Below are 11817 nucleotides of genomic sequence, written 5' to 3' on the forward strand. Positions count from 1 at the left end.
GGGCCCCCCTCGCTCTTCCCCTCTCCCACATCCCTCCCTCCGGGATCCTATTACAGCGGATAAGAGACACTAAAAGGAACAATGCACCCTGGGTAAGGCCATCTGCCACCGCTGGGGACATTCCTGGCCCCCCCGGCCCCCCTCCCTTTGGCTCACACATCGCCCCTCTTTGTAATTGCGTGGTTTTTTTCCTGGAAGCCGATCAGCTGGCAGGGCTCGAGGGCTCAAGGACACCGGAGCGGGCAGGGATGGGGCAGCTGGCACCCCAAGGCCCGCTGGCACCCCGGGCTGCTGCTGCGGGGTGGTGCCTGCAGGGGCAGGAGGCAGACGTGAATGGGGGGGTCGGGGCAGCAACAGGGGAGCTGAGCCATCTGGGGGGCCAGGGATGCTCCATACAGGGGTGCTGCCAGACTGCCAGGGCAGAGACCAGCTCCTGCACCCCAGGCACTGCCTTGTGTCCCCCACACGGGCATCCTGCACCCACAGAAAAGTGCCCCCCCGCCCCTTACCTCCCCCACTAAATCCTCCTGGGCCCTGGCGTAAGCAGCTAAAGCCAGGCAAGCTTGGGGAAGGGGGGGCACTGGGGGGGCACCCTGCTGCCGGCTCCATCTGTGCCCCCGAGTGCCCGGTGCAGCAGCACCAAAGGCAGAGCAGGCAGGGGGCAGGCAGGGGTCTTGTCCCCTGTCTGTCCAGCCTCCCTGCCCACCCCCTCATCTGTCCATGGCAGCAACTCTTTGGGTAAATCACCCCATCTCCCCAGGGTGCTGGGCACGGGCAGGAGCCTCCCAGGCCTGGCAGCTCCCTTTTAAGCCCCTGTGGATTACCCTGGACTTGGGTGCATGCCAGGAGGGGTAGGAGGAGGAAGAGGAGGATGAAGAGGAAGCTGGCCAGCTGGGGACACGGATGTCACTGCCTTGGGGGACTTACCTGTCCCTGAACACAGCCCCAGGGCTCCCTGGGCACTCTCTGAGGTTCATGGGGGTCCCATCAGGAGTGATGGGTGGGCTCCAGCAAGGCTGGCATCACCCATCCACAATCCCCAAATGTGCCATCCCTCAGTGGCTGCAACTTCCCTGCTGTCACCCCCCAAACCTGTGTGCAACAGCAGCCATGGAGGTTGGGGGAAGGAGGTGGGAAAGGTGGAAAAGAAGCAGGATGAAGGTGGCAGGAAAGCAGTGGCAGAGCTTGGGGTTTTATTTGGTCTCAGGAGAGGTGGGTGCTGGTGTGGGCCAGTACAGTGTGAGTGCCCAGGCTGGCACAAGGGTGCATGTGCAGAGGGGTGGGTAGGCTGGTCACATCCTCCTGCTCTGTGGTCCCATCCTGCTCACTTCAGCTGCTGCAGGAAGTCCAGGAGTCCACGGTGCCACTCATTGGGCTTGTCCAGGTAGCAGGCATGTCCTGCACCCTGCAGCAGCAGCACCTGGTGCTCAGGGAGGTGCTTCAGGTTGTTCAGACTGGTCTGCCCCAGCTCTGCATCCTGGTCCCCGTACACGATCAGCGTGGGGGTCTGTAGAGGGGGAAAGCACCCTGAGCCTGCAAGTGTCACCCAGACAGGCATTTGCTCCTCCTTGCCAGGGACACCCTGGCGGGGAGTCACTTGCCCTTCTCCCCCACCCAGTATGACAAATGGAAACTGAAGCTCAGACTCCTGGGTCTCCAGTTGTCCCTTCTTTACTTCCCACTACCCCACATTTACATTCCTTCATCATCAGGTTCTGCTCTTTCAGTGGCAACAGGGTTCCTGGCCTGTTTGGCCTTTCCCCTGCTCAACCCCAGTGCCAGGGTCCCCTCTGCACCATCTCCTCCCAGTTCCCTGCCCTCCCCAGTGCCCTTCCAGGCCGTACTTTGATCTGGGCATACTGCTGCGCCGTGAATTTCTCAGTGCAGATGGGTGCCACAGGTACATAGGCCTTGAACAGCTGGCTGTGCTCTAAGAGGCAGGGCAGCGAGTACATGCCACTGAGCGATGGGCTGATCACCACAGCTGGACCCAGGTCCAGAGCCTCTGAAACTGCCTTCAGGAACGCTGCCGGTGCTGGCTGGCCCACGGGAGCTGGGGCCACAGCATCCTTCGAGCGCCCCAGCCCTGAATCGTGCGAGACACAAGTGGCCCTGTCAGGCTCCACACTGCCTCAACGACAGGGAGAAGCCAGCTCAGCAGAGCAGGACACGGGTGTTGCCATCCTGGCACCACAAACCAGTGGCTACCCCGCCTGATAGGGCTGGGCTCACCACACCTTACCCGGCAGGTCGATGGCCACGGCTCGGTAGCCATTCTCGGCCAGCGTGGCCAGTGTCCCCACCTGCAGCCAGGTTTCGGAGGAGAAGCGGATGCCATGCAGCAGCAGCACGGTCAGCCTGGGCACTGCCTGGGCCGGCTCAGCTCGGCGGTAGAAGAGGCTCTGTCCTTGCACCGTCACGGTGCTCTCGGTGACCCGCGGGGCGGCCATGCCTGGGGACCCGGGCGCTGTTAACTGGGGTGACAGGTGGGGACGGGAGGGCTGACGGACCTTCTGCCCGGTGGTGGTAGGAAGGCACAAGGGCTGTGAAGGGTCACACCGGCATCATCTTCACTGTGGTGGCACCACCGGGGTCACCGATGTGCCAGGCGGCCTCAGGGGCCCGCCCCGTCCATCGCTGGGCCTGCAGCCCTTACCTGCTGCTCCGCACACGGGGCCGGCCGCCGCTCGCCTCCTCCCCGCCGCACCACGGCACTGGGGGTGCCGCGCCCCGGGGCCAAAGAGCGGCGGGGCGGGCGAGAGAACGGCGGCACCGCGTCATGGAGCGCAAGGTCCGGGGCGGCCCCGGGAACCGCTGGGGCCCGCCGGGCCGGGCCCTGCCCCGCCGAGCGAAGCCGAGCTTTCCCGAGCAGAGCCGAGTATTGCCGAGCGAAACCGAGCCCTACCCGAACTCTACCGAGCCAGGCCGAGCGCTGTAGACCAGGGCCCGAACTCTGCCCTGCAGTACCGAGCCCTGCCCGAGCTGTGGCGAGAGCCGCCGAGCCCTTGACGAACATAGCCGAGTTCTGCAGAGCTCTGCCAAACTTGGCCGAGCCCCAGCCTATCGCCCGAGCCGGGCTCCGCTACGAGCCCCGGCCGTTGAGTCCTTCGGGGCAGTAGTGCCGCGGGCTGCCGCCAGGCGGGGCCCGAGGGCGCAGCGGCGCCGTGCGCGGCGGGCCGGGGGCGGCAGGGCCGGGGCCGAGCGGGGCCGGTGGAGCCGGGCGGGGGCTCGGGCTGGGCCGCAGCTGAGCAGAGCAGCGGGGACCGGGACCTGTTTCCCCGCAGCAGCCGGGCTGGAGTCCCGCAGCCCCGCGCAGCCGCTCTCCTCCAGCAGGAGCGGAGATGCTGCTTGCCCGCAGCCGGCTGTGGCTGCTGCTCCTCGGGACGCTCCTCGCTCTCCTCCTGTACCTCCTGCTCCCGGCCGCCCGGCGCTCACGGCCTGACGAGGGGAAGCGGGCCTGGCGGGCGGCCAACGGCACAGTGCGGACGGGGATGGCTGCGGGAGAGCCCCCCGTGTTCTACAGGGAGGCTCCCGCCGCAGCTGCGGGCCCCGGGAGGTGGGTCAGCCCGCCGGCAGCTGCAGGTGGAGGCCCTGGGGCCGGTCTGCTGGACGCTGCAGGCACGGCAGCCTCCCTGAAGCCCCTCCCGCCTGTCTTTCCCCCCTCAGGCCTGATGTCCTGTTCCTGCACGGCCAGGCGTTCACCTCCAAGACGTGGGAGGCCTTGGGCACACTGGCACTGCTCGCTGGAGAGGGCTACCGTGCGGTTGCCATAGATCTGCCCGGTAGGAGCATGGCGCTGTGCTTAGCTGATCTCTTTGGGCAGATCCCGTCCCTTGCCTTAGTCACTGCTGGGCTCTGGATCTCTTCAGGGAGGGCTCTGGGTAGCTGCTGGTGGTCCCTGGGGCACTGTGCCTGGGATTTCTCTGTGTCCTGTGGCATTGATGGTTGTGACTGTACAACCCTGGGGCTTGATGGAGGGTCCATCTTTTGCCAAGCCCCTGAACCCTGGTGAGGAGAGACCATTGCAGGCTGCACAATGCCCCCTGACCACCCCATGCCCTCTTCCCCATACCAGGCTTCGGGGATTCTCCCCCAGCGGAGATGGCGCTGACAGCACAGGGCCGGAGGGCATTCCTGGACCGTGTCCTGCAGGAGCTGGGCATGCAGAGGCCTGTTCTCATCAGCCCCTCCATGAGCGGCCGCTTTTCCCTGCCCTTCCTCCTGGCACACGGGGACCGGCTGGCCGGCTTTGTGCCCATCGCACCCGTGGGCACCAAGGATTTCACTGCTGAGCAGTACCGTGCAGTCCAGGTGGGTTTTTGGGCTCTTGGGGGCTGCCCTGGGTATTGGTGAGCCTTGTGGGCCAGCTGGCTGCAGGGTGATGTGGAGGGTGGCACTGTTTTGGGGTGAGTGAGGGGGACCTGTGACCCCCAGCTCATGGGGGTGCTGGCACCTGCCTCCCCTCAGCTTTGCAGCCCCTGTGATGATGGCTGGAGGTGGGCACAGCCCAGGGGGGGCCATTTACCCCTCTGACAGCTGCTCTTGTTTTCTCTCTCCCCTTGCCAAGACGCCCACTCTGATCCTGTATGGTGACCGTGACACTGGCCTGGCTCCCCAGGCCCTGCAGAACCTCCAGCACCTCCCTAAGCACCGTGTGGCCGTGCTGTCAGGTGCTGGCCATGCCTGCTACCTGGACAAGCCAGAGGAGTTCCACCGGGCCCTGCTGGGCTTCCTGCGCCAGCTGAAGTGAGCACTGCCTCCTCCCTGCCAACAGAGGGGCCTCCAGGCGGCTGGGAGCTGCAGACAGCTGGCATGAGGAATGCGGTTCCCTCCTGGGATATCCCCAGGACGGTGGGGGGTGGGACTGGAGGCGTCCCTTGCTGGCAGGAGGGACAGTCTGTTACGAGGCCAATAAACTGATGCTGCTCTGGTTTCTGCGTGTGTCCCCAAGTGCCGCGGGGCTCCTCGAGCTCCAGCCCCATCTCCCTGCCGCTAGAGCGGGCCCAGGAGGGTGCCCCGTGCCCCTTGCGTGCCCCGTGCCCCTCCTGCGCTCCCGGCCCGCCCCTGTCCGCCTCCTGCCCGCTGCTGCCGGCGGGGCGGAGCGGAGCGGGGCGGGCGGAGCGCGGCGGGCGGAGCGGGGCCGGGCGGGCAGCGCCGGCGGCGGCAGCGCGGAGGTAGGGCCGGGGCCGGGCAGCGGGGCCGGGCACCCCGCGGGTGGGTGCCCCGGTGCCTTGGCCCCCCTTAAACCCGGGCCGAGGTACCCTGCACCCCCCCTTGCACCCCTCGTCTCCTGTCGTGCACTCCCTTGCCGCGCTCTTCTGCACCCCCTGCACTCCTAACCACGCTGTCCAGCACCCCTCTGCCCTTCTGCCCACGCACTCCAGTAACTTCTATGCCTGCGCCCCAGTAACGCAGCTGCTGCAGCCCTAACCACGGTGTCCTGCCTGCCCTCTGCTTCCCCCCGTACCCCCCTGGCCACAGTTCCCCTTCAGCCCTGCCCGTGCCCCTGCACTGCCCACAGCTCTAACCATGGTGTCCCTGCATCCCAGCTGCAGTGCCTCTGCACCCCTCTGTGCCCCCTGCCTGCCCCCAGCCATGGCACCCCTGTATCCCACCTGTTTGTGCCCCTTGGCACCCCCAGCCACCGTACCCCTGTGCCCCCCTAACCACAGTCCCACTGCACCCTCATGGCCTCTGTGCACCCCCTGCTGCCATATCCCCCGTTCACCCCTCCTGCTGAACCCCCATGTGCACCCCACATCCTCCTGCTCCCCCAGCCACCCAGCTTTCCCCAAACAGCCCCCACAGTAGCCTGTCACCCTCGTGTGGTCCCCCAGTACATCTGGCCTCTGTTAACACTCAATCCCCGTTCCCCATCCCCATTTCCCTGCACCCCCAGAGCCTTTCCTTGCAGCTCTCCTGCACCCCCTAGCCAGGCAATAGCCCCCTTTCCCTACCTGCCCCCCCTTACACCAGCATCCTGCCTTCCCTGCCTGCATGCCCCAGCATTCCCACAAGCCTCTAACCCCTGGATAATCCCAACTACCACGTCTCCCTACCCAACATACCCTTCTTCCCCTTTACCCCTATTCATACTCCCCCATCTAGCTGCCCCTCTTTCCTCCCAGCTAGCCCTTCCCTGGATTTCACCCCTTGCCTGGGCATCACAGCCTGTCCTGGCACTGTGTTTGGGGCAGGAACATGTGTTTTGGGGGAAGAATGAATGATGGGCACACCCCATCCTGCCCTGTACCCAAGTGGGGGGGATTTCTCCCATGGTGGCAGTGTCCCAGGAGTCCCATGGGGAGACCTTTGCCCCGTCTCCCTTCGGTTTCTGTGATGACCAAGCGTGCAGGCGGACTTTGGAGGGGCTGGTGGGTGATTAACCATCTTGCAGCCCTTTCCCCAGAGCTTTGCAGCCCTGCTCCCAGACATGGCACCTGGGAAGCCTGGGAAGAGCGCGGGGGCCTCAGAGAACCCCTCGGTTACGCTTTTCCGGGAGTACCTGAGGATTGACACTGTCCACCCTAAACCTGACTACGGTGAGGATGGGGGGACAGGACGGGGAGCCATGTGGGACTGGGTAATGCAGCTTTGCAGCTCTGATCTTTGGACCCAGGTGCCCAAGTCCTGTACTGGGGCTGTTTTGATCGTGGTGTTAAGGAGCGAACTCCTTGTGCCTTATCTCTGCTGGTGCCTTTGGTTGGGGCAGGGACATCTCAAGTGCCCTCAGAGCTGCTGTTTTCTTCTTCTAGTCCCGTGTCCCTTGCTCCACTTTCCGTGCTGCCCTGGGATGGGTGATTTCCTTCTGTGTAGATCTCTTTCTGTAGACATTTGTGTCTTCCTACTAAAGTATCTTTTATCGGTGAGGAGCTCCCTAAACTCCACTGGAGAAACACTCCCCCTGAACTCACCCCCTTTCAAATTTTTTTTTTCATATTTCCCAAGTCCTCACCCCGATGGGATCGTGATGAGCTTCTCCCATCCCTGTTCATGGCCACTTCTTGTGTCCAGGACCTGCAGCACCTGTCCTCTTTTGTCACCTCTTTCCTTGCTCTGGGAACCTCACAGAGCCTTGGGGTCCCTGGGGGTTTGCAGTGAGTGACCCCAGTGTAAATGTGGGCTTCCCCACTCTTCCCCAGATGCAGCTGTCCAGTTTCTGGAACGTGTCGGCACCGAGCTGGGCTTGGCCTGCCAGAAAGTGGAGGTGAGCAAGCTGAGAAGCAGCCTTCAGTCTGTCCACCCACCCATCCATCCATCTATCCACCTGTGCTTGGGTCCTCAGTGACCGAGATGCTCCTCTGCCTGCACCCAGAGCTAGACAGGAGTGAATCCCTCTGCCTGTAATCCCCTGCTGACCTGAGCCCTTCCTTGAGCCGCTATTCCGGCTGCTCTCTGCTGACCTCTGCAGCAGCCTGTGCTATGATTAGCAGGGGACCTGGCAGCGTCACCTTGGCTGGGGCCATCCTTGCTGCTGGGCACTGGCTGTCCTGGGAGATTCCCTTGCACCAGGGGAACATGCTGGGTTTGTCTTCCCTCCTCTGAATTTTCAGCCAGGTTTGGCACCTGCAGCCAGGCTCTGTCTGGCTGTGGGGGTTCAGGCAGGCCTGCTCCTCTCCCAGTGGAGAAGGGGGTGGCAGGTGGCATCCAGAAACTTTTCCCAAGCTGATGCTTTTCGGCTCCAGCTTGCTAATCCAAACCTTTCTGTCCCCCTCCTGGACCCCGGTGACATCCTGCCTCTGTCCCACAGGTGTGCCAGGGCCGTGTGGTGCTGGTCCTGACGTGGCAGGGCACGAACCCCCGCCTGCGCTCCATCCTCCTCAACTCCCACACTGACGTTGTGCCTGTCTTCGAGGTGCTGGAACAGAGCGAGGGGTGGGAAGGGCACGGAGAGGAGGGCAGGGTGGATGGGAGCTGGTGCCTTCTGTGCCCCTCTGCCATCGTGGATGCTCTTCCCTGCAGGAGCACTGGACCTACCCCCCCTTCGAGGCAGTTAAAGACTCACAAGGCAACATCTACGCCCGGGGTGCCCAGGACATGAAGTGCGTCTCCATCCAGTGAGTGGAGGGCTCTGCACCTGCTGGGTGAGCACGGTGCTGGTGGTGTCCCTGAGTGATGCAGGACAGGATGCCACTATCCTCAGGGTCCCTGGGGCCAGAGGTGCCACTTCTGCCCTGAGGTGGCTCAGAGCACACAAGCCCCTCTCCTCCACAATGACCATACACTGCCTTCCCTTGCAAGGTACCTTGAGGCCATCCGGAGGCTGAAGACAGAAGGGAAGTCTTTTGCCCGCACCATCCACCTCACCTTTGTGCCTGGTGAGTCCCCAGGCTGTCCCCTGTCAGGAGGTACAGGGGGGCTGGCAGCTGGGTGGTGCTGGGGAGCCTCCCATGGCAGCCAGGCTCCCCAGGTTCTGACCTCCCCTAGCTCAAGGCTGGAGAGGTTTCCATGTCCAAGGACATCAGGTGTGCTGGTGGTATCCAGGCTGGCATGGAAGGAGGACTAGAGGTGGTGGGCTGGGGGAAGCCCCAGTTCCTCCCTCCATGCCAGGCTCTCCCCCACAGATGAGGAGGTGGGAGGACACAAGGGCATGGAGATGTTCGTGCAGCGCCCTGAGTTTAAAGCACTCAACGTGGGCTTTGCCATGGATGAGGGTGAGTATTGGTAGGGCTGGCACTGGGATGTGTCTCCTCTTGGCATCACTCCCCAGGCACCAGCACCCCACATGATTCCAGGGACCCCCCTTGGGGGATCCTTCCCCTGGGGCAGGTGCCAGTCTGGAGGAGAATGCTGCTAGGACAGAGCAGTATTTTGGTACCTCCATGTCCCACTGACCCTCTGTCTGTGCCCACCACAGGCCTGGCCAGCCCATCTGACACCTTCAGTGTCTTCTATGGTGAGAGGAGCCCATGGTGTGAGTATCTGTGTGCCCACTGCCCTGTCCTTGGCTCTCCTGGGTGCTGGGGCACTGATGCTATCCCAGGCTTTCTGCTCAACCCTTCCCTCCATGCCTGCAGGGATAAAGGTGAAGTGCGCGGGTAGCCCCGGGCATGGGTCCCGCTTCATCAGCAACACGGCAGCTGAGAAGATGGTGAGAGAGGGGGTACCCCCTGTGCACCCCCATGCCTGCCCTGGGTGCCAGGCCCCTGCCCATGGGGCTGGTCCTCACCCACTGCCCTTCCCTCCCCAGCACAAAGTCATCACCTCCTTCCTGGCCTTCAGGGAGAGCGAGAAGCAGAGGTAGGAGATGGGCAGCAGGATTATTTCAGTCCATGAAGGGGCCCTTTGGGATCCCAAGCCAGGCTATGATCTGGTGCTGCTGCCCTGTGCCTCAGTTTCCCCATTTTGGGTGACAGCAGGGTAGGGAAGCACATCTCCCCAGGTGGCAGATAGTGAGTGTCCCTTGTGTCCCCCAAGGCTGAAGTCCGACTCAAGCCTGACCCTGGGGGATGTCACCTCTCTCAACATGACCATGCTGGAGGGGGGTGTCTCCTTCAACGTGGTGCCCTCCGAGATGGCTGCCAGCTTTGACATCCGCATCCCACCCACCGTGGACCTGAAGGTGGGCACCATGCCAGCCCCACCTGGGAGAGGAGTGGGATGAGGGTGCCCTGCTCACAGCCCTCCTCTGGTCTCTGCCCAGGCCTTTGAGAAGCAGGTGGCCACGTGGTGCCGTGATGCTGGGGAAGGTGTCACCTTTGAGTTCCACCAGGTGAGGGATCTCAGCTACCTGGCCTCCCCTGTCCCTCCCTTGCCAAATGCCACCCCTTCGCCCCTTCATCTGCCCTCTGCCTCTTGTCAGAAATGCATGGACCAACACATCACCTCCACTGAGGAGTCGGACCCATGGTGGAAGGCCTTCAGTGGGGTCTGCAGGGACATGTAAGTAGTGTCCCTAGGAAGGGCAGGACCCTGGCAGGGACATCCTCTGGTGGAAGCCAGGTGGTCCCTGGGGGCCTCTGGGGTCATGTCAGGGGCTGGGATGGAGATTTGCCAAAGCATCTCCCTGTTTCCCCCCAAAAGGGGTGGGATTGAGTGTCCTGCAGGGCTGAGGGATGTCCTGGCACAGTCTCTTTGCCCACGGGGTGTGAGTAGGACAGGGGACTCTGCTGGCTGTGTGTCCGTGCTGACACAGGGTCTGTCTTGACAGGAAGCTGCAGCTCAAGCTGGAGATCTTCCCAGCTGCCACCGACAGCCGCTACATCCGAGCGGTGAGTGTGCTGCCAGCCTGCCCTCACCCGGCGAGACCACAGCCCCGAGCAGCAGCTGTGTGCAGGTGAAAGGGGGCTGTGACCTCACTCTGTGTGTCCCCACCTCCAGGCAGGACACCCTGCTATTGGCTTTTCCCCCATGAACCGCACGCCGGTGCTGCTCCATGACCACAACGAGTTCCTGAACGAGCAAATCTTCCTGCGGGGCATCGAGATCTACGCCCGCCTCCTGACTGCCCTGGCATCAGTGCCCCCGCTGCCCACGGAGGGCTGAGCGCCTGGCGAGGGGCAGGGAGTGCCAAGCAGAGAGACACAGGCTTTAAAAAGAGGGGCAGGGGCTCTGGGCACAGCAAATACCTGCTCTGGTGCTGGGGATGTAGATGGCATCGTGCCATGTTGGCTGTGTTCAGGGCTGGCCTGATGGGGACACCCACAGGGTTGTGTCCCCCATGGTCAGGTGCCAGCAGAGCCTCGTGCCCAGGTGCCTCCAGCCTTTCCTGGTGTTGTCAGTGCCTCCCCCTCTCCCTGTGCCATCTCTGGCTGCACTGGCTGGGTGGTGAGGGGCTGGCCAGTGCCCCACTCTGCCTCTCCATGCCTTGTCCTGCCTCCCTGCCCACTTGCTGGGGGAGCTGGGGCCAGTGCTGCCCACTCTCCCTATCAATAAATCTCCTTGGTAAGCACAGCCTGGAGCGGGGCAGTGTGTCTGTCTGTCTGTCTGTCCATGCCGGTGCTACCCGCGGGGTCTCACTGAGGCACTGCAGATTTCCTGGTGCAGTGCGGTTTGCTGGGGTGGTTCTCCTGCCTTGGGCTCATTGCCTGCATGACAGCAGTGCAGGCAGGATCCTGCCCGGGCAGGCTGAGCGCCTCTGCTCCCGATCAGCCTCGGGGGACAGGCGCTGGGGCTCATCCTGCTCCCTCCCTCCCTTCTTCCCTCCCTCCTGATCTTCTGCTGCTTGCACAGACCCTCTGGTCAGGGCAGGCAGCGAGCGGGTCTGGGCAGGCACCTCTGCTCACCTGCCAGAGCTGCCTTGGCTGCTCCTCCTCCCTGCTCGTTCCCAGCCCTGTGCGGCTCCCAGTGCCCCTGGCTGTGGGATCTGTCCTGGCCGTGCGGCTTCCTGGGGAAACCAAGGGCCAAGAGTGAATTGGGGTGGTTTTACATGGCTCAGGAGGCTGCCAGAGCTGCTCCATTACAAAAGGTGGGGGTGGGCCAGGGCTCCCCAGCCTCCTGACCTCTGTTTTAATTAAAAAAGTTGCTGGAACCCTTGGGGGGTTGGAAGTAATGAGGATGCCCTGTGCTGGGCTGGGAGGACAGATGAGGCTGGTGGTGATGAAGCACTGAGGGAGAAGCCAGCAGCTCCTCTGCTCCTTCCCCTCCCTCCAGTGCAGGGGGAAGTCCAGCGTCTTTGGGTGTAGGACACACTTGCTGTGTGATGAGGCTTCCACGGGAAGCCAGTGTGGATTCTAAGGTCTCATCCAGTGACCCAGCAGCCCTGGGGGAGTGGTGTGGGTACCGTGGGGTCCTTGCTGGCCAGGATCCTTGCCCAGGGTGTTGGCACCTTTGCTTTCCCCTGCCCTGTCGGGGTGCCAGGGCTACCTGTGGCACCCT

At 63.4% G+C, this 11817-nt stretch overlaps 3 protein-coding genes across 4 annotated transcripts; 2 read left to right on the forward strand and 1 right to left on the reverse strand.

Annotated features, from left to right (window-relative positions):
- Positions 1–1179: 1179 nt before the first annotated feature.
- Positions 1180–3070, reverse strand: ABHD14B (abhydrolase domain containing 14B). Of its 2 annotated transcripts, none has more exons than XM_054281060.1 (4): positions 2906–3070; positions 2243–2474; positions 1845–2086; positions 1180–1507 (listed from the first exon to the last, which is right to left on the reverse strand). In XM_054281060.1, exons 1-4 carry the CDS (start codon positions 3014–3016, stop codon positions 1325–1327), a joined length of 768 nt encoding a protein of 255 aa, XP_054137035.1. In that variant the 5' UTR covers positions 3017–3070; the 3' UTR covers positions 1180–1324. The 2 variants fall into 2 exon arrangements, with proteins under 2 accessions (XP_054137035.1, XP_054137036.1); XM_054281061.1 differs by lacking the exon at positions 2906–3070 and adding an exon at positions 2657–2783.
- Positions 3071–3190: 120 nt separating this feature from the next.
- ABHD14A (abhydrolase domain containing 14A) lies at positions 3191–4750 on the forward strand. Its single transcript, XM_054280865.1, has 4 exons — positions 3191–3556; positions 3667–3782; positions 4076–4311; positions 4568–4750. The coding sequence occupies exons 1-4, from the start codon at positions 3342–3344 to the stop codon at positions 4748–4750; spliced, it is 750 nt and encodes a 249-aa protein (XP_054136840.1). The 5' UTR covers positions 3191–3341.
- Positions 4751–4919: 169 nt separating this feature from the next.
- ACY1 (aminoacylase 1) lies at positions 4920–10884 on the forward strand. Its single transcript, XM_054280864.1, is given in 17 exon segments — positions 4920–5047; positions 5049–5103; positions 5106–5174; positions 6398–6542; positions 7143–7207; positions 7751–7855; positions 7963–8057; positions 8242–8318; positions 8565–8654; positions 8858–8914; positions 9018–9091; positions 9191–9240; positions 9418–9562; positions 9644–9712; positions 9803–9882; positions 10151–10211; positions 10321–10884. Coding segments are annotated over 17 exon segments (1530 nt in total). The 3' UTR covers positions 10486–10884.
- The last annotated feature ends 933 nt before the right edge of the window (positions 10885–11817 follow it).

This window comes from Melozone crissalis, unplaced genomic scaffold, assembly GCF_028551555.1.
Source record: "Melozone crissalis strain CALT ecotype California unplaced genomic scaffold, PUWL_Pcris_2 ptg000029l_1, whole genome shotgun sequence".
Classification (NCBI taxonomy): Eukaryota; Metazoa; Chordata; class Aves; order Passeriformes; family Passerellidae; genus Melozone; species Melozone crissalis.

Excerpts from the sequence above, each read along its gene's own strand:
- ABHD14B (XM_054281060.1), bottom strand. The coding sequence starts at position 3,016 with ATGTTCGTCAAGGGCTCGGCGGCTCTCGCCACAGCTCGGGCAGGGCTC. Across the intron at positions 2,475-2,905 it reads CCTGGCTCGGTAGAGTTCGG|TTAACAGCGCCCGGGTCCCC; the intron begins GTAGGGCTCGGT and ends CTGTCACCCCAG. Across the intron at positions 2,087-2,242 it reads CGTGGCCATCGACCTGCCGG|GGCTGGGGCGCTCGAAGGAT; the intron begins GTAAGGTGTGGT and ends CGCACGATTCAG.
- ABHD14A (XM_054280865.1), top strand. The coding sequence starts at position 3,342 with ATGCTGCTTGCCCGCAGCCGGCTGTGGCTGCTGCTCCTCGGGACGCTC. Across the intron at positions 3,783-4,075 it reads GGTTGCCATAGATCTGCCCG|GCTTCGGGGATTCTCCCCCA; the intron begins GTAGGAGCATGG and ends TCCCCATACCAG. Across the intron at positions 4,312-4,567 it reads AGCAGTACCGTGCAGTCCAG|ACGCCCACTCTGATCCTGTA; the intron begins GTGGGTTTTTGG and ends CCCCTTGCCAAG.